Raw genomic sequence first — 25686 nt, forward strand, 5'->3', positions numbered from 1 at the left:
TACAAGATGCACTGCAGCAACTCGCCAAGGCTTCTTCGGCAGCACCTCCCAAACCCGCGACCTCTTCCACCTAGAAGGACAAGGGCAGCAGGCGCATGGGAACACCACCACCTCCAGGTTCCCCTCCAAGTCACACACCATCCTGACTTAGAAGTATATCACCGATCCTTCATCGTGGCTGGGTCAAAATCCTGGCACTCCCTCCCTAACAGCACTGTGGGAGGACCTTCACCACACGGACTGCAGCGGTTCAAGGCGGCGGCTCACCGCCACCTTCTCAAGGGCAATAAATGCTGGCCTTGCCAGCGACGCCCACATCCCATAAACAAATTTTTAAAAAACAAGTGACTTTAACGTAGTAATACGTCTCAAGGCACTTCACAGGAGCGTTATCAGACACCATCTCACACCGAGCCACATAAGGAGATATCAGGACAGGTGATCCAAAGCTTGGCCAAAGAGGGCGGTTTTAAAGGGCATCTTAAAGGAAAGAGAAGTGGAGAGGTTTAGGGAGGGAATTCCAGAGCCTGTGGCCGAGGCAGCTGAAGGCACGGCCGCCAATGGTGGAGCGATGGAAATCGGGGGCTGCGCAAGAGGCCAGAATTGGAGGAGCGCAGAGATCTCGGAGGGTTGTTAAGGGCTGGAGGAGGTTACAGGGATAGGGAGAGGGAGGCGAGGGCCATGGAGGGATTTAAAAACAAGGATGAGAATTTTGAAATTGAGGCGCTGCTTAACCGGGAGCCAATGTAGGTCAGCGAGCCCAGGGGTGATGGGCGAACGGGACTCCGTACAGTTTTGGTTTCCATATTTAAGAAAAGATATACTTGCTCTCAAGGCGGTTCAGAGAAGGTTCACTCAGTTGATTCCGGAGATGAGGGGGTTGACTTATGAGGAGAGGTTGAGTAGGTTGGGCCTCTACTCATTGGAATTCAGAAAACTGAGATGAGGAGAAACTTCTTCACTCAGAGGGCAGTAAATCTATGGAATTTGCTACCTCAGAGAGCTGTGGAAGCTGCGACATTAAATAGATTTAAAATGGAGATAGACAGTTTCCTAGCTGATAAGGGAATTAGGGGTTACGGGGAGCGGGCAGGGACGTGGACGTGAGCCTAGATTCGGATCAGCCATGATCCTATTGAATGGCGGAGCAGGCCCGAGGGGCCGTATGGCCTACTCCTGCTCCTACTTCTTATGTTCTTATGATTCAGTGCGAGTTAGGACACGGGCAGCCGAGTGAGAGTTTCAGCAGCGGATGAGCTGAGGCAGGGGCGGAGACGGGCGATGTTACAGAAGTGGAAGGGGGCGGTCGTGGTGATGGAGCAGATATGGCGGGGGGGGGGGGGCGGAAGCTCAGCTCGGGATCAAATACGACGCCAAGGCTGCGATCGGTCTGGTTCCGCTTCAGGCAGCGGCCAGGGAGAGGGACGGACTTGGAGGCGAGGCAACGCAGTATGTGGCAGAATCTGCTTCCACCACCCTTTCGGGCAGTGCATTCCAGCTTACAACTCACTGCGTACAAAAAATTCTCCTCATCTCCTCTCTGATTCGATTAACTTCAATCTGTGTCCTCTGGTTACCGACCCTCCCGCCAGTGGAAACAGTTTCTCCTTATTTACTATCAAAACCCTGCATGATTTTGAACACTTCTATCAAATCTCCCCTTAACCTTCTCTGCTCTAAGGAGAACAACCCCAGCCTCTCCAGTCTCTCCACGTAACTGAAGTCCCTCATCCCAGGTACCATTCTGGTCAATCTCCCCCTTAACCTTCTCTGCTCTAAGAAGAACAATCCCAGCTTCTCCAGTCTCTCCACATCACTGAAGTCCCTCATCCCTGGTACCATTCTGGTCAATCTCCCCTTAACCTTCTCTGCTCTAAGGAGAACAATCCCAGCCTCTCCAGTCTCTCCACGTAACTGAAGTCCCTCATCCCAGGTACCATTCTGGTCAATCTCCCCCTTAACCTTCTCTGCTCTAAGAAGAACAATCCCAGCTTCTCCAGTCTCTCCACATCACTGAAGTCCCTCATCCCTGGTACCATTCTGGTCAATCTCCCCCTTAACCTTCTCTGCTCTAAGAAGAACAATCCCAGCTTCTCCAGTCTCTCCACATCACTGAAGTCCCTCATCCCAGGTACCATTCTGGTCAATCTCCCCTTAACCTTCTCTGCTCTAAGGAGAACACTCCCAGCTTCTCCAGTCTCTCCACATCACTGAAGTCCCTCATCCCTGGTACCATTCTGGTCAATCTCCCCTTAACCTTCTCTGCTCGGAGGAGAACAACCCCAGCTTCTCCAGTCTCTCCACGTAACTGAAGTCCCTCATCCCCGGTACCATTCTGGTCAATCTCCCCTTAACCTTCTCTGCTCGGAGGAGAACAACCCCAGCTTCTCCAGTCTCTCCACGTAACTGAAGTCCCTCATCCCTGGTACCATTCTGGTCAATCTCCCCTTAACCTTCTCTGCCCTAAGGAGAACAATCCCAGCTTCTCCAGTCTCTCCACGTAACTGAAGTCCCTCATCCCTGCTACCATTCTGGTCAATCTCCCCTTAACCTTCTCTGCCCTAAGGAGAACAATCCCAGCTTCTCCAGTCTCTCCACATCACTGAAGTCCCTCATCCCTGGTACCATTCTGGTCAATCTCCTCTGCACCCGCTCTAAGTGCGGTGCCCAGAATTTAACACTATACTCCAGCTGGGGCCTAACCAGTGATTTGTAAAGTTTTATAACTCCCTTAACTTTTGTACTCTTTACCTCTATTTATAAAGCCATGGATCCCGTATGCTTTTTTAAACTTGTCCTGCCACCTTCAAAGATTTGCATACGTACACCCCCAGATCTCTCTGTTCCTGCACCCCCTCGTCGTTTCATAGAAGGATACAGCACAGAAGGAGGCCATTCGGCCCATCGTGCCTGTGCCGGCTCTTTGAAAAGAGCTCTCCAATTAGTCCCACTTCCCCTCATTGCTGTCTGCGAGGGGGTTGCTGTGCGCAAATTGGCCGCCGCGTTTCCTACACTAAAAGCGTGGCCACGCTTTGAAAGCACTTCATGGACTGCGACGCTGTCTCCGTCTGCCAGTCAGAGACAGCAGTGGAGAAAAATGACCGGCTCCCCCTGCAATGGCGAGGCATCTGATCGAAGGAGCGACCCCGCAGAGGCGGACTTGGATCAGACTGTGCCATCGTAGAATTGCAGAATAGTACGGCACAAGAGGAGGCCGTGCGGCCCATCGAGTCGGTGCCGGCTCTTTCGCAGAGCAATCCAGTCAGCCCCACCCCCTCCTGCTCTTTCCCCATATCCCTGCAATGTTTTCTCCTTCAAGTATTTATCCAATTTCCTTTTGAAAGCTACTACTGAATCTGCTCTGCAACCTTTCCAGAGCCTTGACATCCTTCCTACAGTGTGGTGCCCAGAACTGAACACAATGCACTAGCTGGGACCGAATCAGTGTTTTATAAAGGTTTACATAGTGGTTAGCACTGTTGCCTCACAGCGCCAGGGACCCGGGTTCGAATCCGGCCTTGGGTGACTGTCTGTGTGGAGTTTGCACATTCTCCCCGTGTTTGCGTGGGTTTCCTCCGGGTGCTCCGGTTTCCTCCCACAGTCCAAAGATGTGCGGGTTAGGTTGATTGGCTATGATAAATTGACCCTTAGTGTTAGGGGGATTAAATACGTGGGGTTACGGGGATCGGGTGGGATATGTGTCGGTGCAGGCTCGATGGGCCGAAATGGCCTCTATCTGCACTGTGGGGTTTCTGTGATTCTGTGAATACAGAGCACAGGAACGGGCCATTCGGCCCAAACAGTCTACGCCAGCGTTTATGCTCCACTCGAGCCTCCTCCTGTCCTTCCTCATCTAGCTCCTCATCAGTATAACCCTCTATCCCCTTCTCCCTCGTGTGTTTATCTAGCCTCCCCTTAAATGCATCGATACTATTCGCCTCAACTCCCTGTGGTAGCGAGTTCCTCATTCTCACCACTCTCTGGGTAAAGGCGTTTCTCCTGAATTCCCTATTGGATTTCTTGGTGACTATCTTGTATTGATGGCCTCGAGTTTTGCTCTTCCCCACAAGTGGAAACACTCTCTCTCTCTCTGTCTACTCTATCAAAACCTTTCATAATTTTAAAGACCTCGATTAGGTCACCCTCTCAGCCTTCTCTTTCCCAGCCTGTTCATCCTTTCCTGATAGGTATAACCTCGCAGTTCTGGTATCAATCATCCTTGTAAATCTTCTCTGCACCCTCTCCAGTGCCTCTATATCCTTTTTATAATGTGGCGCCCAGAACTGTACGCAGTGCTCCAAGTGTGATCTAACCAAGCTTCGATTGAAGTTTATCATGACTTCACTACTTTTCAATTCGATCCCTCTAGAAGTGAGCCCTTTAGCATAACTTCCTGGCTTTTGTATTCGGGGCCTCTAGCGATAAAGCCCAGGATCCCGTATGCTTTAGCCTGTCCTGCCACTTTCACACAGCTCTTCTGTGGATTGTAAATCCTACCCATCCCCACTCTCTCCCGCCACTGCCGCCTTGAGATCAAAATTCACCGTCCTGTCCCTGGAGGGGGAATCCCCTCAGTCTCCCAGCAATCTGGAACCTGTCTAACAAGTACTGACATCAACAACAAAAAAAAACAAGAGATTCAAGCCTAGTTATAGAATCATACAGCACAGAAGAAGCCGGCCATTCAGCCCATCGTGCCTGTGCCATAGAAACATAGAAGATAGGAGCAGGAGTAGGCCATTCGGCCCCTCGAGCCTGCTCCGCCATTCAATGAGATCATGACTGATCATCCAAATTCAGTACCCTGTCCCTGCCTTCTCCCCATATCCCTTGATCCCTTTAGCCTTAAGAAATATATCTAACTCCTTCTTGAATATATTTAATGAATTGGCCTCAACTGCCTTCTGTGGGAGAGAATTCCACAGGTTCACCACTCTCTGGGTGAAGTAATTCCTCCTCATCTCTGTCCTAAATGGCTTACCCCTTATCCTTAGACTGTGACCCCTCGTTCTGGGCTCCCCGACCATCGGGAACATCCTTCCTGCATCTAGTCTGTCTAGTCCTGTTAGAATTTTATAAGTTTCAATGAGATCCCCTCTCATTCTTCTAAACTCCAGCGAGTATAAGCCCAATCGACCCAATCTCTCCTCATACGTCATTCCTGCCATCCCAGGTATCAGACTGGTGAATCTTCGCTGCACTCCCTCCATGGCAAGCACATCCTTCCTCAGATAAGGCGACCAAAACTGCACACAATACTCAAGGTGTGGTCTCACCAAGGCCCTGTACAACTGCAGCAAGACATCCTTGTTCCTGTACTCGAATCCTCTCGCTACGAAGGCCAACATACCATTTGCCTTCTTAACCGCCGGCTCTTTGAAAGAGCTCTCCAATTAGTCCCTCTCCCCTGCTCTTTCTCCATAGCCCTGCAAGTGTTTCTCAAATTCCCTTTCAAAAGTTACTATTGAATCTGCTTCCACCGCCCTTTCAGACAGCGCATTCCAGACCACAACAACTCGCTGTGTTTAAAAAAAAAATTAAAAATTCTCCTCATCTCCCCCTCTGATTCGCTTGCCAATTATCTCAAACCTGTGTCCTCTGGTTACCGACCCTTCTGCCACTGGAAACAGTTTCTCCTCTCACGCTTTGGAACACCTCTAGCAAATCTCCCCTTAACCATCTCTGCTCTAAGGAGAGTAACCCCAGCTTCTCCAGTCTCTCCACATAACTGAAGTTACGGTGTTGATGTGTAAGTTTGGGTACGAGAGTTAGGGAGGGACAGTAAGAGCGTATTTGCACACTGCCCTGCTTCCCCCCCCCCAACCCCCCGACAACACATACATAGAACAGTTGCACTGTAAACCTGCCCCCCCCCCGCCCCCTCCACCTTGTGTTTACACAGGTAAAAGATTTTGAGTGGGCTGGTATGAAACAATGGTAGATCCCAACCCTCTAATTCCCCCGCGCCTCTTTAGGGTCAACTGCAAATCTTCGTAAAGCACCGAAATCTTGTCCGTGCCGAGTTTCAGCGGGTTCCTGTTCCAACGGGTGCCCTCTGGCAACCTCGGGTCTCGCCCTGCTATTCGTCTGCAGGGGCGTCACAGCTCGAGCCGTGATCCTGCCGGGGACAATTGCCATTGCACCCGGAGAGCGCAGACAGGGCCTCGGTTTAATGTCTCATCCGAAAGACAGCACCTCTGACAGTGCCGCACTCCCTCAGCACTGCACTGGGAGTGTCAGGCTAGATTTTTGTGCTCAAGTCCCTGGAGTGGGACTCAAACTCACAACCTTCTGAATTAAAGGCGAGAATGCTACCAACACAGCAGCAGCAAGCCCTTAAGCTGCATCAGCAACTCCTTAAGCATCAGCAGCCGCCCTTTAAGAGCAGCCCTTTAACAGCTACAGCTGTGGTCCCTTAAGCAGCAGCCCTTTAGACATAGACATAGAAGACAGGAGCAGGAGTAGGCCATTCGGCCCCTCGAACCCGCTCCGCCATTTAACGAGATCATGGCTGATCATCCAAACTCAGTACTCTGTCCCTGCTTTCTCCCCACATCCCTTTAGCCTTAAGAAACATATCTAACTCCTCCTTGAATATATTTAATGAATTGGCCTCAACTGCCTTCTGTGGTAGAGAATTCCACAGGTTCACCACTCTCTGGGTGAAGAAATTCCTCATCTCAGTCCTAAATGGCATACAGCAACATATATCCTCAACAGCAGCAACCACTTAAGCGGCAGCCCTTTAGTAGCTGCGATCCTTAAGCAGCAGCCGCCCTTCCCTTGCAGCAGCTGCGACCCCTTAAGCAGCAGCAGCCCTTTAACAGTAGCTGCACCCCTTAAGCAGCAGCTGCGACCCCTTAAGCAGCAGCTGCGACCCCTTAAGCAGCAGCAGCCCTTTAACAGCAGCTACGACCCCGTAAGCAGCAGCAGCCCATTAATAGCAGCTACGACCCCGTAAGCAGCAGCAGCCCTTTAACAGCAGCTGCGACCCCTTAAGCAGCAGCAGCCCTTTAACAGCAGCTGCAACCCCTTAAGCAGCAGCAGCCCTTTAACAGCAGCTGCAACCCCTTAAGCAGCAGCTGCGACCCCTTAAGCAGCAGCAGCCCTTTAACAGTAGCTGCGCCCCTTAAGCAGCAGCAGCCCTTTAACAGCAGCTGCGACCCCTTAAGCAGCAGCAGCCCTTTAACAGCAGCCACGACCCCATAAGCAGCAGCAGCCCATTAATAGCAGCTACGACCCCGTAAGCAGCAGCAGCCCTTTAACAGCAGCTGCGACCCCTTAAGCAGCAGCAGCCCTTTAACAGCAGCTGCAACCCCTTAAGCAGCAGCAGCCCTTTAACAGCAGCTGCGACCCCTTAAGCAGCAGCAGCCCTTTAACAGCAGCTGCAACCCCTTAAGCAGCAGCAGCCCTTTAACAGCAGCTGCAACCCCTTAAGCAGCAGCTGCGACCCCTTAAGCAGCAGCAGCCCTTTAACAGTAGCTGCGCCCCTTAAGCAGCAGCAGCCCTTTAACAGCAGCTGCGACCCCTTAAGCAGCAGCAGCCCTTTAACAGCAGCCACGACCCCATAAGCAGCAGCAGCCCATTAATAGCAGCTACGACCCCGTAAGCAGCAGCAGCCCTTTAACAGCAGCTGCGACCCCTTAAGCAGCAGCAGCCCTTTAACAGCAGCTGCAACCCCTTAAGCAGCAGCAGCCCTTTAACAGCAGCTGCAACCCCTTAAGCAGCAGCTGCGACCCCTTAAGCAGCAGCAGCCCTTTAACAGCAGCCACGACCCCGTAAGCAGCAGCAGCCCATTAATAGCAGCTACGACCCCGTAAGCAGCAGCAGCCCTTTAACAGCAGCTGCGACCCCTTAAGCAGCAGCCCTTTAACAGCAGCTGCGACCCCTTAAGCAGCAGCAGCCCTTTAACAGCAGCTGCAACCCCTTAAGCAGCAGCAGCCCTTTAACAGCAGCTGCAACCCCTTAAGCAGCAGCAGCGACCCTTTAAGCAGCAGCAGCCCTTTAACAGCAGCTGCGGCCCTTCTCCCTCCAGCTTTCGCATGGAGGGGGGGTCTGGTACTGATTGATTTGCTCGCTCGCTTCCTTCCTTTCTTTAACCTGTGCGCCGCTCTCCTGCTCCTCATCCTCGGGGCTCAGCGCCATGGTATGGTCAGGGCCGGGCCGAACTGCTGGCTCTCCTCAGCAGCGCCGCCTCCTCCTCCACCGCCGCCGCCGCCACCGCCATCCTCCTCCCGCGATGTGGGCAAATCACCAGAAAAAAATATAATCGCGTGTTTGTGTGTGTGGGGGGGAAGATCCCAATATATATATATATAGTTTTTTTTTAAGTGTTTTTTTTCTTCACATCGTCGTTTTTTTTTTTTACTTTCCCCCCCGCCCCCCACACTTCCCCCGGCGTTTGTTATTTAGCAGCAGACGCCCGCGGCCCTCGGCCTCTCCCCCTCTCCTCCATTTTGCCCCATTATGTCTCCATCATGGCGGCCGCTCCTCCTTCTCCGGGAAGGCCCAGCCAACTGCGCAGGCGCCCGCCGCGCACTGCCAGGCGGGCATTGTAGTCCTTCGCCCCGCTCGTCCCCCTGGCCCAGCAGAGCGGGGCCGAGCCCCACTACAATTCCCACAAGGCGCTACGCTCCGCCGGCTGAGCAGGGGGGGGAAGGTGAGTCCCACTGCGCAGGCGCTCCTCCTCCCCGCGGGCACCGACACAATTGTAGTTCGCCCACTGCCAGCACGCGCATGCGCACTACAACTCCCGCCACGCACCGCGCCGTCCTCGCTGGCTCCTCCCGCTCAGAGGGGGGGGGGTGTGGGGAAGAGGAAGAGTCGCACTGCGCACGCGCTCGCTCTGGCCCGACGGGAATTGTAGTCCGCCCACCGCTAGCCACCTCTGCTGGGGCGGACCAACGCGCACTACAACTCCCACAAAGCGCCGCTTTCCTCCAGAGGCAGTGGTTTTACAGAAAAAAAACGATTAAAAAAAGAACGATTGCGGGTAATTCACATTGATGTCCGATTATTATTACAGAATTCCCCCTCCCAAAAAAATTCAATCGACCGCCCACTCCCAATCCCGTCAGCAACCGATGAGAGCAACAAGCTGACAGCGTACACGCGGGACACAAAGGCTGCTGGGAGCTCGCGGCCCAGCCATTTAAACTACATCACCCGAAATGTACTGCGGCATACCCGAGTGCGCTTACCGCAGGCTGCATCATGGGAAATGTAGTCTTTACACCCACCCACCCACACACTAGGCGGCAATGATTTTATCAATGATTTTGCTGCAAATTGGATTTGTTAAAAACACAATGGCACTCTCAGAACCAGTGGATGTGGTGTATTTGGACTTTCAGAAGGCTTTCGATAAGGTCCCGCATAAGAGATTAGCGTGTAAAGTTAAAGCACAAGGGATTGGGGGCAAGGTACTGACTTGGATAGAGAACTGAGTGGCAGACAGGAAGCAAAGAGTTGGAATAAACGGGTCTTTTTCCGAGTGGCAGGCAGTGACTAGTGGGGTACCGCAGGGATCGGTCCTAGGACCCCAGCTATTCACAATATATATTAATGATCTAGACGAGGGAATTAGATGTAATAATATCTCCAAGTTTGTAGACAACACAAAGCTGGGTGGGCGTGTGTGCTATGAGAAGGATGCCGAGAAACTCCAGTATGATTTGGACAGGTTGGGTGATTGGGCAGATGCAGTATAATGTGGACAAATGCAAGGTTATCCACTTTGGTGGCAAAAACAGGAAGGCAGATTATCTGAACGGCAATAGATTGGGAGAAGGGAAAGTGCAGCGAGACCTGGGTGTCCTTGTGCACCAGTCGCTGAAGGTAAGCATGCAGGTGCAGCAGGCGGTTAAGAAGGCAAATAGTATGTTGGCCTTCGTAGCGAGAGGGTTTGAGTACAGGAATAAGGATGTCTTGCTGCAGTTGTACAGGTGTGGCGAGACCACACCTTGAGTATTGTGTGCAGTTTTGGTCGCCTTATCTGAGGAAGGATGTTCTTGCCATGGAGGGAGTGCAGCGGAGATTCACCAGGCTGATACCTGGGATGGCAGGAATTACGTATGAGGAGAGATTGGGTCGATTGGGCTTATACTCGCTGACGTTTAGAAAAATGAGAGGGATCTCATTGATACTTATAAAATTCTAACAGGACTAGACAGACTAGATGCAGGAAGGATGTTCTCGATGGCGGGGAAGTCCAGAACCAGGGGTCAGCCATTTAGGACTGAGATGAGGAGGAATTTTTTTCACCCAGAGAGTGGTGAACCTGTGGAATGCTCTACCACAGAAGGCAGTTGAGGCCAATTCATTAAATATATTCAAGAAGGAGTTAGATATATTTCTTAAGGCTAAAGGGATATGGGGAGAAGGCAGGGACAGGGTACTGAACTTGGATGATCAGCCATGATCTCATTGAATGGCGGAGCAGGCTCGAGGGGCTGAATGGCCTGCTCCTGCTCCTATCTTCTACGTTTCTATATACTGAGGGGGCTCGACAAAGTAGATGCAGAGAGGATGTTTCCCCTCGTGGGGAAATCTAGAACTCGGGGCATAGTTTCAGAATAAAGGGTCGCCCTTTTAGAACTGAGATGAGGAGGAATTTCTTCTCCCAGATGATTGTAAATCTGTGGGATTCTCTGCCCCAGAGAGCCGTGGAGGCTGGGTCATTAAATACATTTAAGGTGGAGATAGACAAGATTTTTGCAAGATAAGGGAGTGAAGGGTTATGGGGAGCAGGCTGGGAAGTGGCTTTGAGCCCAAGATCAGCCATGATCTTATTGAATGGCGGAGCAGGCTCGAGGGGCCGAGTCACCTATTCCTGCTCCTATTTCTTATGTTCTTATGTTATCACATTGCTGTTTGTGGGACCTTACTGTGCGCAAATTGGCTGCCGCGTTTCCCACATTTACAACAGTGACTACACTTCAAAAAGTACTTAATTGGCTGTAAAGCGCTTTGAGACGCCCAGTGGTTGCGAAAGGCGCGATATAAATGCAAGTCTGTCTTTCTTTCAGGGTGTTACCACAGAGACACAAGTGACACACTCTTACCATGTAGCCCTAAATCCCCAGCTCCTTTTAAAGTGACTAACAAGGGAAATTAGGGCTAGCATAAAATCCAAGGAGAGGACATATAAATTGGCCAGAAAAAGCAGTAAACCTGAGGATTGGGAGCAGTTTAGGATTCAACAAAAAAGAGGACAAAGGGATTAATTAAGAGGGGGAAAATAGAGTATGAGAGTAAGCTTGCAGGGAACATAAAAACTGACTGTAAAAGCTTTTATAGATATGTGAAGAGAAAAAGATTGGTGAAGTCAAGCGTAGGTCCCTTGCAGTCAGAATCAGGGGAGTTTATAATGGGGAACAAAGAAATGGCAGACCAATTAAATACATACTTTGGTTCTGTCTTCACAAAGGAGGACACAAATAATCTCCCAGAGATGTCAGGGAACATAGGGTCTAATGAGAGGGAGGAACTGAATGAAATCAGTATTTGTAGGGAAATGGTGTTAGGGAAATGGATGGGATTGAAGGCCGATAAATCCCCAGGGCCTGATAATCTACATCCTAGGGTACTTAAGGAAGTGGCCCTAGAAATAGTAGATGAATTGCTGGTCATCTTCCAAAATTCGATAGACTCTGGAACAGTTCCCATGGATTAGAGGGTAGCTAATGTAACCCCACTATTTAAAAAAGATGGTAGAGAGAAAACGGGGAATTATAGACCGTAAGCCTGACATCGGTAGTAGGGAAAATGCCAGAGTACTTTTTGAAGTGTAGTCACTGTTGTAAATGTGGGAAACGCGGCAGCCAATTTGCGCACAGCAAGGTCACACAAACAGCAATGTGATAACATAAGAACATAAGAAATAGGAGCAGGAATAGGCGACTCGGCCCCTCGAACCTGCTCCGCCATTCAATAAGATCATGGCTTATTTGGGCTCAAAGCCACTTCCCTGCCTGCTCCCCATAACCCTTCACTTCCTTATCTTGCCAAAATCTGTCTATCTCCACCTTAAATATATTCAATGACCCAGCCTCCACAGCTCTCTGAGGCAGAGAATTCCACAGATTTACGACCCTCTGAGAAGAAATTCCTCCTCATCTCAGTTCCAAAAGGGCGACCCTTTATTCTGAAACTATGCCCCCGAGTTCTAGATTCCCCCACGAAGGGAAACATCCTCTTTGCATCTACCTTGTCGAGCCCCCTCAGTATCTTATATGTTTCAATAAGATCACCTCTCATTCTTCTAAATTCCAATGAGTATAGGCCCAGCCTGCTCAACCTTTCTTCATAAGCCAATCCCCTCATCTCTGGAATTAACCTAGTGAATCGTCTCTGAACTGCCTCCAATGCAAGTATATCCTTCCTTAAATAAGGAGACCAAAACTGTACGCAGTACTCCAGGTGTGGTCTCACCAATACCCTGTACTTGTAGCAGGACTTCCCTGCTTTTATACTCCGACCCCTTTGCAATAAAGGCCAACATTCCATTTGCCTTTTTGATTACTTGCTGTACCTGCATGCTAACTTTTTGTGTTTCATGCACAAGGACCCCCAGGTCCCTCTGAACTGTAGCATTTTGTAATCTCCATTTAAATAATAATTTGCTTTTTTATTTTTCCTGCCAAAGTGGATAACCTCGCACTTTCCCACATTATACTCCATCTACCAAATGTTTGCCCACTCACTTAGCCTGTCTATATCCCTTTGCAGATTCTTTGAGTCCTCTGCATAACTTGCTTTCCCACCCATCTTTGTATCATCCGCAAACTTGGCTACATTACACTTGGTCCCTTCATCCAAGTCATTAGTGTAGATTGTAAATAGTTGAGGCCCCAGCACCGATCCCTGTGGCACCCCACTAGTGACCCATTTATCCCGACTCTGTTTTCTGTTAGTTAGCCAATTCTCTATCCATGCTAATATATTACCTCCAATTCCATGAGCTCTTATCTTATGCAGTAATCTTTTGACCAGATAATCTGTTTTTGTTATGTTGCTTGAGTGATAAATATTGGCCCCAGGACACCAGGGAGAACTCCCCCCTGCTCTTCTTCAAAATATTGCCACCTGAGAGAGCAGACGTGGCCTCGGTTTAACGTCTCATCCGAAAGACGGCACCTCCGACAGTGCGGCGCTGCCTCAGTACTGCTCTAGAGGTTGTGGGTTGATGTCCCACTCCGCAGACTTGAGCACACAAAATCTAGGCCGACACTCCAGTGCACTGCAGAGGGAGCGCCGCACTGTCGGCGGAGCGCCGCACTGTCGGCGGTGCCGTCTTTTGGAGATGTTAAACCGAGGCCCCGTCTGAATCATAGAAATTTACAGTACAGACGGAGGACATTCGGCCCATCTTGTCCGCGCTGGCCGACAAAGAGCTATCCAGCCTAATCCCAGTTTCCAGCTCTTGGTCCGTAGCCTTGTAGGTTACGGCACTTCAAGTGCATATCCAAGTACTTTTTAAATGTGATGAGGGTTTCTGCCTCTACCTCCCTTTCAGGCAGAGTTCCAGACTCCCACCACCCTCTGGGTGAAAAAATTTCTCCTCAAATCCCCTCTAAACCTCTGACCAATTACTTTGATTCTATGCCCCCCTGGTTATTGACCCCTCTGCTAAGGGAAATAGGTCCTTCCTATCCATTCTATTTAGGCCTCTCCTAATTTTATACACCTCAATTAAATCTCCCCTCTGTTCCAAAGGAAACAACCTCAGCCTATCCAATCTTTCCTCAGCTAAAATTCCCCAGCCCAGGCAACATCTTCATAAATCTCCTCTGCACCCCCTCTAGCGCAATCACATCCTTCCTGTAATGTGGTGACCAGAACTGCACGCAGTACTCTAGCTGCACCCTAACTAGTGTTCTATACAGTTCAAGCATAACCCCCCTGCTCTTATATTCTATGCCTCGGCTAATAAAGGCAAGTATCCCGTATGCCTTCTTAACCACCATATCTACCTGTCCTGCTACCTTCAGGTTGTGGGTTCAAGTCCCACTCCAGAGACTTGAGCACACAAATTCTAGGCTGACACTCCCAGTGCAGTGCTGAGGGAGTGCTGCACTGTCGGCGGTGCCGTCTTTCGAATGAGGCGTTAAACCGAGGTCCCGTCTGCCCTCTCAGGTGGATGTAAAAGATCCTGTGGCACTATTTCAAAGAAGAGCAAGGGGGAGGGTTAAAGATCCCATGGCACTATTTTGAAGAGGAGCAGGGGAGTTCTCTCCGGTGTCTTGGGGTCAATATTTATCCCTCAATCAATATAACAAAAACAGATTATCTGGTCATCATCTCGTTGCGGTTTGTAGGAGCTTGCTGTGCACAAATTAGCTGCCACGTTACAACAATGACTACACTTCAAAAAGTACTTCATTGGCTGTAAAGTGCTTTGGGACGTCTGGTGGTCGTGAAAGGTGCCGTATAAATGCAAGTCTTTCTTTCTATAGTTGCTAAAACCAGCCACTTTGCAAGCAGACTGGAGCAGCCACTTGTAGTATGTCCTGCATGCAACCCAGTCCAAAGTAATGGGTTAAAAAATCCTTCGCCACCACCCACACCCCCTCCCCTCCTTAATGTAAGGATCCCGCGCCTTATAATAACTCACATTTATATAGCACCTTTAACATAGAAACATAGAGAGGAGCAGGAGTAGGCCATTCAGCCCCTCGAGCCTGTTCCACCATTCAATAAGATCATGGCTGATCATCCAAATTCAGTACCCTGTCCCTGCCTTCTCCCCATATCCCTTGATCCCTTTAGCCTTAAGAAATATATCTAACTCCTTCTTGAATATATTTAATGAATTGGCCTCTACTGCCTTCTGTGGTAGAGAATTCCACAGGTTCACCACTCTCTGGGTGAAGAAATTCCTCATCTCTGTCCTAAATGGCTTACCCCTTATCCTTGGACTGTAACCCCTGGTTCTGGACTCCCTGGCCATCGGGAACATCCTTCCTGCATCTAGTCTGTCTGGTCCTGTTAGAATTTTATAAGTTTCAATGAGATTCCCCTCTCATTCTTCTAAACTCCAGCGAATACAAGCCCAATCGACCCAATCTCTCATTATACGTCATTCCTGCCATCCCAGGTATCAGCCTGGTGAATCTTCGCTGCACTCCCTCCATGGCAAGAACATCCTTCCTCAGATAAGGCGACCAAAACTGCACACAATACTCAAGGTGTGGTCTCACCAAGGCCCTGTACAACTGCAGCAAGACATCCTTGTTCCTGTACTCGAACCCTCTTGCTACGAAGGCCAACATACCATTTGCCTTCTTAACCGCCTGCTGCACCTGCATGCTTACCTTCAGCGACTGGTGCACAAGGACACCCAGGTCTCGTTGCACTTCCCCTTCTCCCAATCTATTGCCGTTCAGATAATAATCTGCCTTCCTGTTTTTGCCACCAAAGTGGATAACCTCACATTTATCCACGTTATATTGCATCTGCCATGCTTCTGCCCAATCACCCAACCTGTCCAAATCATCCTGGAGTTTCTCGGCATCCTCCTCACCGCACACACGCCTACCCAGCTTTGTGTCGTCTGCAAACTTGGAGATATTACATCTAGTTCCCTTGTCTAGATCATTTATATATATTGTGAACAGTAACATAGTAAAACGTCCCAAGAGGCTTCACAGGGGCATAAATCAGAAAAGATTTGACACCGAGCCGTCTAAGGAGATATCAGGACAGGTAGCTTGGTCAGGGAGGTAGGTTTAAGGAGCTTCTGAAAGGAGAGAGAGGGAGGCACGGAGAGGTTCAGGGAGGGAATTCCAGAGCTTAGGGCCAAGGCAGCTGAAGGCACGGCCGCCAATGGTGGGGCGATGGAAATCAGGGGATGCGCAAGAGGCCAGAATTGGAGGAGCGCAGAGATCTTGAAGGGTTGTAGGACTGGAGGAGGTTACAGAAACAGGGAGGGATTTGAAAACAAGGATGAGAATTTTAAAGCCCCCCTCATCACGTTGCAGAAAGTCTCAGAACACTTCACAGCCAATGAATTACAACTTTTAAATTCATTCTCAGGGTGTCGACGTCACTGGCAAGGATGGCCTTTATAAGAACATAAGAAATAGGAGCAGGAGTCAGCCATTTGGCCCTTTGGGCCTGCTCTGCCATTCAATACGATCATGGCTGACCTTCTACCTCAACTCCACTTTCCTGCACTATCCCCATAGCCCTTGATTCCCTTAATATCCCAAAATCTATCGAGCTCTTGTGAAGGAATAGTCATGATTCCGAGAAATACACAATACTATGAACAGATTTCTAATATTAATAAAAGACATACTGGGTTTAAAAGACACAAGTCTCAGCAGACAAGGCTGCAAACAGAAATACAGGCTTCTGAGAAAAGATCAGTTGATAAAGCTGTAAACAAGCTTTGAAATGGGAATTAGTTAAATATTCTAAAACAATGAAAGATTGAAGCAAACCATTGGTGCTTCCGAAAGGTCTACGGATTGCAATGAACACAATGAGAATGCCCAGTTTAAAGTGTGAAGAGCTAACACGTAAAACAGAAATACAAACATTAAAGAGAGGCATGTGCCTTTGAAACATGACATCAAGTAAAGAAACACCTGCTGGTCAAATAGTTTTATGTTAAACTTGGAAAACAGGAACCATAAGATTAAATATGCAACCAATTGAGATAGCTAGAAAACAAGTAAACACACAGTTAAAGTGGTTTTGATTTACATATTGTAAATATAATACCAAAAAGAACGCTTTGAAAATATGACTTCAATAGAGACACCAAGCAATTACATTGTGTTTGTATTGAACTTGGAGCAGTAAGGGGAGTCAAAATGTCTGCTAAAAACCAGTAAAGCCAATATTAAGAATTGAATGAAGAATCTTCGATAAGAATGGCATCAAATAGAAACCATAGCCATCATTGTTTTTATGATGGTTTTTGTAACACCTAAAGGTAGAGAAATAATTATGCATACAATAGTTGAATTGATAGTAAGATAGAAAGCATTCGAAAGAGGTATCAATAAAGACAATTAGCTAACATCAACAGAGAACATCAAAGAAGAAATCACTGCCAAAAGGGTATAAAAATAAGACCTTTTTAACAGAAAGTCAGAACTCGCTGAATGGGCAAAGTGTTTCTCAACTCTTCAGAGGCATCTGTAAGTCTTTAACTATGAGTATCCTCCGGACTCAAAGGAAAACCGTAAACAATGCATGCAGGGCAGAACTAGGCCAATTTCCACTAATAATTACTATCCAAAAAAGAGCCACCAAATTTTGGAAACACCTAAAAATGAGCAACCCCCACTGCTATCATTACGAAGCCTTGAAATGCCAAGAGAGGACCATAAAGAATAACTCCCTCAGTCAACTAGTCCTGGGATTCAGTGAAGCAACCACTAACACTACTAACAATAACCAGCCCCAGGACAGTGACATCGTAGCACAGAGAATTCGACCCAACACAATTGTCACTAAACAAAAGGAAAAATACCTGTCATATTGGGCAGAAACAACAAAAACCCAAACTCAATTGCTACTTGGCCCTAAACAGACAATACAACATGGCTGAGTACCTGACCATGGTAAAGGATAACAAACTGAGAAAAACCTTGACAAGATACAGACTTAGCGAACATAGCCTAGCGATCGAAAAAGGCAGACACAGGCAGACCAGGCTGCCAAGAGAGGACAGGATATGCTCTCACTGCAGTCAGGGAGTAGTGGAGACAGAGATGCACTTCTTCATAGCCTGTGGAAAATATCAGGGCATCAGGGAGAATTTCTACCAAAAATTCTCACAAATATGCCCTGAATTCAGAAATTTGAATGACGACCAAAAACTCCCATACCTACTGGGGGAGGAGAGAAGCTGCGTAGCACTGGCGGCACACTATGTTACAGCTTGCCATGAACAGAGGGGCAACCAGTAAACCTAAGAAAAGAGTATATATAAATAATGCGAATGTATATTTATACACTCAGGGATATACCTGTTTATACACTGTATGAATAGAACTGCGTTTATGTGTTCAACCATAAATGTATTTTGATGCTTTGGCAACATAAGATGTACCTTATCATGTCAATAAAGCGATTTGAATTGAATTGAATTGAATTGATTGATTTTGGTGGATGTTCTGGATTTAGAAATAAGTAAGAAATAAATGTAACAAAGTAAAGATTTGAGAATAAGGATCTCTGAGAAATAAGAAATGTAAGCTAATTGTATTTTGAATTGTTAATGTTGCGACTGATTCAACAGATGTTAACTGAATGTCGGCTCTTAAATAAAACTATATATTTTTAGAATTGTCTCAGAGTAATTCTGTATAAACTCGCGAACCCACAAATTCTGTACACTCTTTTGTAAGGAGTTGCAGAATTCTGGGGGGTATTCCAGACCCTCATAATATCCGGAAGGTTACAGTCTAGTTCAACTTATTAAAAGTACTATCTGGAGGATGGCAACATCTTCAGTCGTTCCGTTCCTTTAGGGAGAGATAGCCTGAACCTTTAGACCCATTTAAACATCTTATGGAATTCGGCTATCTCTAACTTAAGTTGAAGGTGAATGTCTGGGGAATACGCCTGATCTGGGATAGCCCAAAAGGGCTAGGACTGTAATTATCCCTTCACTCTGTCTTGAATATACTCAACGACTGAGCCTCCACAGCCCTCTGGGGTAGAAAATTCCAAAGATTCACCACCCTCTGAGTGAAGACATTCCTCCTCATCTCAGTCCTAAATGGCCGACCCCTTATTCGGAGACTGTGACCCCTGTTTCTGGACTCCCCAGCCAGGGGAAACATCCTCTCTGCATCTACCCTGTCAAGCCCTGTAAGAATTTTGTATGTTTATTGCCCATCCTCTAACATAACCCCCTAGTCACCCGAATAAGGTGCTGGTGGTGGCAATGTTCCCTCTAAGCTACACACATGCACATAAGAACATAAGAAATAAGAGGAGTTGGTCATACAGCCCCTCGAGCCTGCTCCGCCATTCAATAAGATCATGGCTGATCATCGACCTCAACTCCACTTTCCTGCCCGATCTCCATATTCCTTGATTCCCCTAGAGTCCAAAAATCTATCTCAGCCTTGAATATACTCAAAGACTCAGCATTCACAGCTCTCTGGGGCAGAGAATTCCAAAGATTCACAACCCTCAGTGAAGAAATTCCCCCTCATCTCAGTCTTAAATGGCCGACCCCTTATCCTGAGACTGTGCCCCCTAGTTCTAGACACTCCAGCCAGGGGAAACAACCTCTCAGCATCTACCCTGTCAATCCCCCTCAGAATCTTGTATGTTTCAATGAGATCACCTCTCATTCTTCTAAACTCTAGAGAGTATAGGCCCATTCTACACAATCTCTCATCACAGGACAGCCCTCTCATAGAGTCATAGAGTAATACAGCACGGATAGAGGCCCTTCGGCCCATCGTGTCCGCGCCGGCCATCAAGCCCTGTCTAATCTAATCCCATATTCCAGCATTTGGCCCGTAGCCTTGTATGCTATGGCATTTCAAGTGCACATCCAAATGCTTCTTAAATGTTGTGAGGGTTTCTGCCTCCACAACCCTTTCAGGCAGTGAGTTCCAGACTCCAACCACCCTCTGGGTGAAAAAGTTCTTTCTCAAATCCCCTCTAAACCTCCCGCCCTTTACCTTGAATCTATGCCCCCTAGTTATTGACCCCTCTACTAAGGGAAAAAGCTCCTCAGCATCCATCCTATCTATGCCCCTCATAATTTTGTACACCTCAATCATGTCCCCCCTCAGCCTCCTCTGCTCCAAGGAAAACAAACCCAATCTGCCCAGTCTCTCTTCATAGCTGAAGCGCTCCAGCCCTGGTAACATCCTGGTGAACCTCCTCTGCACCCTCTCTAACGCGATCACATCCTTCCTGTAGTGTGGCGACCAGAACTGCACACAGTATTCCAGCTGTGGCCTAACCAGTGTTTTATACAGCTCCATCATAACCTCCTTGCTCCTATATTCAATGCCTCGGCTAATGAAGGCAAGTATCCCATATGCCTTTTTTACCACCTTATCCACCTGTTCTGCCGCCTTCAGGGATCTGTGTACTTGCACACCCAGATCCCTCTGACCCTCCGTCTTGCCTAGGGTCTTTCCATTCATTGTGTATTCCTTTGCCTTGTTAGTCCCCCCAAAGTGCATCACCTCGCACTTTTCCGGGTTAAATTCCATTTGCCACTGTTCCGCCCATCTGACCAACCCATCTATATCGTCCTGCAGACTGAGGCTACCCTCCTCGCTATTTACCACCCTACCAATTTTTGTATCATCCGCGAACTTACTGATCATACCCTTTACATTCATATCCAAGTCATTAATGTAGACCACAAACAGCAAGGGACCCAGCACCGATCCCTGTGGTACCCCACTGGCCACAGGCTTCCAGTCACAAAAACAACCTTCGACCATCACTCTCTGCCTTCTGCCACTAAGCCAGTTTTGTATCCAATGTGCCAAGGCACCCTGGATTCCATGGGCTCTTACCTTCTTGACCAGTCTCCTGTGCGGGACTTTATCGAAGGCCTTACTGAAATCCATGTATACCACATCCACTGCGTTACCCTCATCCACACACCTAGTCACCCCCTCAAAAAATTCAATCAAATTAGTCAGACATGATCTTCCCTTGACAAAGCCATGTTGACTATCCCTGATTAATCCTTGCCTCTCCAAGTGGAGACAAATTTTGTCCCTCAGGATTTTTTCCAATAATTTTCCTACCACTGATGTTAGGCTCACTGGCCTGTAGTTCCCCGGTTTTTCCCTACTACCCTTCTTGAATAATGGTACTACATTAGCGGTTCTCCAGTCCTCTGGCACATCCCCTGTGGCCAGAGAGGTCCTGAATATATGTGTTAGAGCCCCCGCAATCTCCTCCTTTGCCTCACACAGCAGCCTGGGATACATTTCATCCGGGCCTGGGGATTTATCCATTTTTAGGCCAGCTAAAACCGCCAATACCTCCTCCCTCTCGATGTTAATATGTTCGAGCATATCACAGTCCCCCCGCCCTATTTCTATGTCTACATCGTCCTTCTCCATAGTGAAAACAGATGCAAAAAATTCATTTAGAACCCCTCCTACATCTTGCGGCTCCACACACAGATTGCCACTTTTGTCCCTAATGGGCCCTATTTTTTCCCTAGTTATCCTCTTACCCTTAATATACTTATAAAACATCTTCGGATTTTCCTTTATTTTGCTTGCCAGTGTTATTTCATGGCCCCTCCTTGATCTCCTAATTTCTTTTTTAAGTATCCCCCTGCACTTTTTGTACTCCTCTAGGGCTTCCTCCGTCTTTAGCCTTTTGTATCTACCAAAAGCCCTCCTTTTTTTCCTAATCCATTCTCGTATATCCCCTGACATCCAAGGTTCCCTGTGGTTTTTGGAACCACCCTTGACCTTTACGGGAACATGTTGCCATTGTATGATCTCAATCTCCCTTCTGAAAGCCTCCCATTGCTCCGATGCGGATTTTCCTACAAGTAGCTGATCCCAGTCCATTTTGGCCAGATCCTGCCTTATCCTATTAAAATCGGCCTTCCCCCAATTTAGAACCTTTATTTCCGGCCCATCCCTGTCCTTTTCCATGACCACCTTAAATCTTACCATATTATGGTCACTATCACCAAAGTGCTCACCTACTAGCACTTTTTCCACTTGGCCGGCCACATTCCCTAGAATTAGGTCCAGTACCGCCCCCTCTCTTGTAGGACTTTCTACATGCTGGCTCAAAAAGCTCTCCTGGATGCACTTTAAGAATTCTACACCCTCTGAGCCTTTCACACTCTGACTATCCCAGTTAATATTGGGGAAGTTGAAATCCCCCATTATTATTACCCTATTATTTGCACATTTCTCTGAGATTTGCCTACATATCTGTTCCTCTATCTCCCCCTGACTGTTTGGAGGCCTATAGTACACTCCCAGCAAAGTGCTTGCCCCCTTTTTGTTTTTAAGCTCCACCCATATGGCCTCATTAGAGGACCCTGCTAATATATCATCCCTCCTTACTGCAGTAATTGACTCCTTAATTAATATTGCGACACCCCCTCCTCTTATACCTCCCCCTCTGTCTCGCCTGAAGATTCTGTACCCCGGAATATTGAGCTGCCAGTCTTGCCCTTCCCTCAGCCATGTCTCCGTGATAGCAACAATATCATACTCCCATGTGTTTATCAACACCTTCAGTTCATCCACCTTATTTGCAAGACTCCTTGCATTAAAATAGATGCCATCCAGCCTTGCCCTTATATATTTGCCCTGTCTACCAAGCTGACTTGTTTTTTTCTCTATAATTGGCAGCACATCCCCCCCTATTTCAGCTCCCCTCTGTATCCCATCCCCCTGCCAAGTTAGTTTAAACCCCCCCCAACAGTGCTAGCAAACCTCCCCGCAAGGATATTTGTCCCAGGAATCAATCTAGTGAACCTTCGTTGCACCGCCTCCAAGGCGAGTATATCCTTCCTTAGATAAGGAGACCAAAACTGTGCACAGTACTCCAGGCGTGGTCTCACCAAGGCCCTGTACAATTGTAACGAGACTTCCTTACTCTTATACTCCAACCCCCTTGCAATAAAGGCCAACATTCCATTTGCCTTCCTTATTGATTGCTGTACCTGCATGCTAGCTTTCTGTGTTTCTTGCACGAGGACACCCACATCTCTCTGAACACCAACATTTGAAAGTTTCTCACCATTTAAAAAATATTCTGTTTTTCTGTTCTTCCTACCAAAGTGAATAACGTCACATTATACTCCATCTGCCACCTTACTGCCCACTCAGTCTATCTATATCTATGTGCAGACTCTGTGTTCTCCTCACAGCTTGCTGTCCCACCTAGCTTTGCATCATCAGCAAACTTGGATACATTACACTCAGTCCCTTCATCTAGGTCATTAATAGAGATTGTAAATAGCTGAGGCCCCAACACTGATCCTTGCGGCACCCCACTAGTTACACCCTGCCAACCTGAAAAGGATCCGTTTATCCCTACTCTGTTTTCTGTCCATTAACCAATCCTCTATCCATGCTACTATATTACCCCCAGCCCCATGAGCCCTAATCAGGTGTAATAACCTTTTATGTGGTACCTTATTGAGTGCCTTTTGGAAATCCAGGTATACTACATCCACTGGTTTCCCTTTATCTACCCTGCTCGTTACATCCTCAAAAAACTCTTAATAAATTTCTCAAACACGATTTCCCTTTCATAAAATTATGCTGACTGCCAAATCATGTTATGATTTTCTAAGTGAGTCTAAGGAATATAGGCCTAGAAATTCAGTATAGCCACGTTCGGGGCTCTAAAGTCGGGCGGCCGCTAAAGTTTGCGCCCGGCGCAAGTTCACGCCACCTTCGCCGATATTCAGTCGCATCGCCCCAAGAGGTTGCTGCTGCGCTAAAACAGGCGATGCACGACTATCATTAGGCGTTAAGCCGGCGGTCCGGGGCGATACCCCCGAGGGCGGGTGCAGCACAGGTGCGGCGAGTTGCTGATTGACGGCACTCTGGCGCCGGTCAGCTCTTAAAGGGGGAGGGTGGACTTGTCTGGCTGCCATGCCCTGCGCACTGCAGCCCTGAAGCAAGGCCTGACCAATGCTGGTTCATCAATTCTACACCCTGGACCATGGTGAAGCCCGCTATTCTTCCAAATCCCATTGTACGCTCTTGCTGCTTGTCCAGGGTCATGGGGACGGAGATGTACTGACGTCTCCTTCTGAAAGGGGCATTGTTCACCTGTCGGATGCAGCAATGTTGGCAATGTCCCCAGTAGCGGATTGGAAGGAGCCGGTGGCATAGAAGTTGAGAGCCACCGTCACCTTCACTGCCACCGACAGAGACGTCCTGCTCCTCAGCTGTGGCTGCAGATCTCTGCGAAGCAGGTGGCAGATCTCAGTGACCACCTCCCTTCTGAATCGCAGCCTCCGAACACACTGCTCCTCAGACATGTTCAGATATGAGAACTGCTGGCGGTATACCCTGGGTGGGTAAGGCCTCCTGTGCCGACACCTGTTGGCCCTTCTCCGTCTGGCCATGACTGGCACTCTCTCACGGCGTCTCTGATCCCTTTGAAAGCAATGCAGAAAGCCAACGTTTCCACCCATTGTAGCCCCCATTACAGTATTTGTGGCGACTCAAGGCTATGGCACTGAAAGTGAAATCCAAGTGCAAAGCTCTGGCCTGAAGCCAGAAGTACCTGTGCGAGCGCTGAGTCAAAGCAGAAAGCTCTCTGCCTTTGTCTCTCACACAGAAGGATTGGCACAAAATGGCCGTCACTTATAATGCAGGAGGAGTCCCCTTTAAATAGCGTCCCCCGCACCCCACAGCGACTGGGAACCGTTCCCCTCTACCAGTCGCTGGGGGCGCCAGGCGCAAAGAAGGGCGGTGCCACTGAAGTTCCGGTTTGGGGCGCACAAAGGGCGTTGCACGATGAAATGACGTCAGGATCTGTGCGCGCATCTGAGTGCGCGCAAAGACTTTGCGCCGACGCTAAATCTCTAGTGAAGTTGGGGAGAGGCGCAGATCGCGCTGCACCCAGCCGCTAGCTGCCTAGCGCCCAACATCTCCTCCTCCTAAGGCGCTACCGGCTGGCGCAAGCAACTGAATTTCTAGGCCATAGTGTTTGAAGACCAGGACCTCAAATCCAGCACCAACCTCATGGTCTACAGTGCAGTAGTAATACCCGCCCTCCTGTATGCTTCAGAGACATGGACCATGTACATAGAAACATAGAAGATAGGAGCAGGAGTAGGCCATTCGGCCCCTCGAGCCTGCTCCGCCATTCAATGAGATCATGGCTGATCATCCAAATTCAGTACCCTGTCCCTGCCTTCTCCCCATATCCCTTTAGCCTTAAGAAATATATCTAACTCCTTCTTGAATATATTTAATGAATTGGCCTCAACTGCCTTCTTTGGTAGAGAATTCCACAAGTTCACCACTCTCCGGGTGAAGAAATTCCTCATCTCTGTCCTAAATGGCTTACCCCTTATCCTTAGATTGTGACCCCTGGTTCTGGACTCCCCGACCATCGGGAACATCCTTCCAGCATCTAGTCTGTCTAGTCCTGTTAGAATTTTGTAAGTTTTGATGAGATCCCCTCTCATTCTTCTAAACTCCAGTGAGTACAAGCCCAATTGACTCAATCTCTCCTCATACGTCATTCCTGCCATCCCAGGTATCAGCCTGGTGAATCTTCGCTGCACTCCTTCCATGGCAAGAACATCCTTCCTCAAATAAGGCGACCAAAACTGCACACAATACTCCAGATGTGGTCTCACCAAGGCCCTGTACAACTGCAGCAAGACATCCTTGTTCCTGTACTGAAACCCTCTCGCTACGAAGGCCCACCACCAAACACATCTTCCCCTCCCCTCCCCTTTCAGCATTCCGTAGGGACTGCTCCCTCCGAGACACACTAGTCCACTCCTCTATCACCAACAGCCCTTCCCCTTCGCCTGGCACCTTCCCGTGCAAGCGCAGGCGATGTAACATCTGCCCCTATACCTCCCCCCTTCCCACTGTCCAGGGCCCCAAACACCCCTTCCAAATCATCTTCCGATTAGGCACTTTGCAGCCTTCTGGACTCAATATCGAGTTCAATAGTTTCAGATCATAACCTCGGCCTCTTACTTTTTTCCTTTAAATTTTTTCC

General features: G+C 48.5%; 1 protein-coding gene across 4 annotated transcripts in view; it reads right to left on the reverse strand.

Moving 5' to 3' along the window:
- Window positions 1-25686, reverse strand: part of LOC147094876 (F-box/LRR-repeat protein 19-like) — a 319790-nt gene that overhangs the window by 114203 nt on the left and 179901 nt on the right. Inside the window, exon 1 of one of the 4 annotated variants that reach the window (XM_085974492.1) lies at window positions 8101-8665. The exons of the other annotated variants lie outside the window; for them this stretch is intronic. Within the exon in view, the coding sequence (XP_085830618.1) occupies window positions 8101-8145 (45 nt within the window). The 5' untranslated portion in view covers window positions 8146-8665. Of the gene's footprint in view, window positions 1-8100; window positions 8666-25686 lie in introns of those variants that run through there. 4 annotated transcript variants of the gene reach the window in all.

The sequence above is a fragment of the Somniosus microcephalus genome, unplaced genomic scaffold, assembly GCF_052327205.1.
Source record: "Somniosus microcephalus isolate GS21.2 unplaced genomic scaffold, FLI_Smic_1.0 unresolved_chr1, whole genome shotgun sequence".
NCBI lineage: Eukaryota > Metazoa > Chordata > Chondrichthyes > Squaliformes > Somniosidae > Somniosus > Somniosus microcephalus.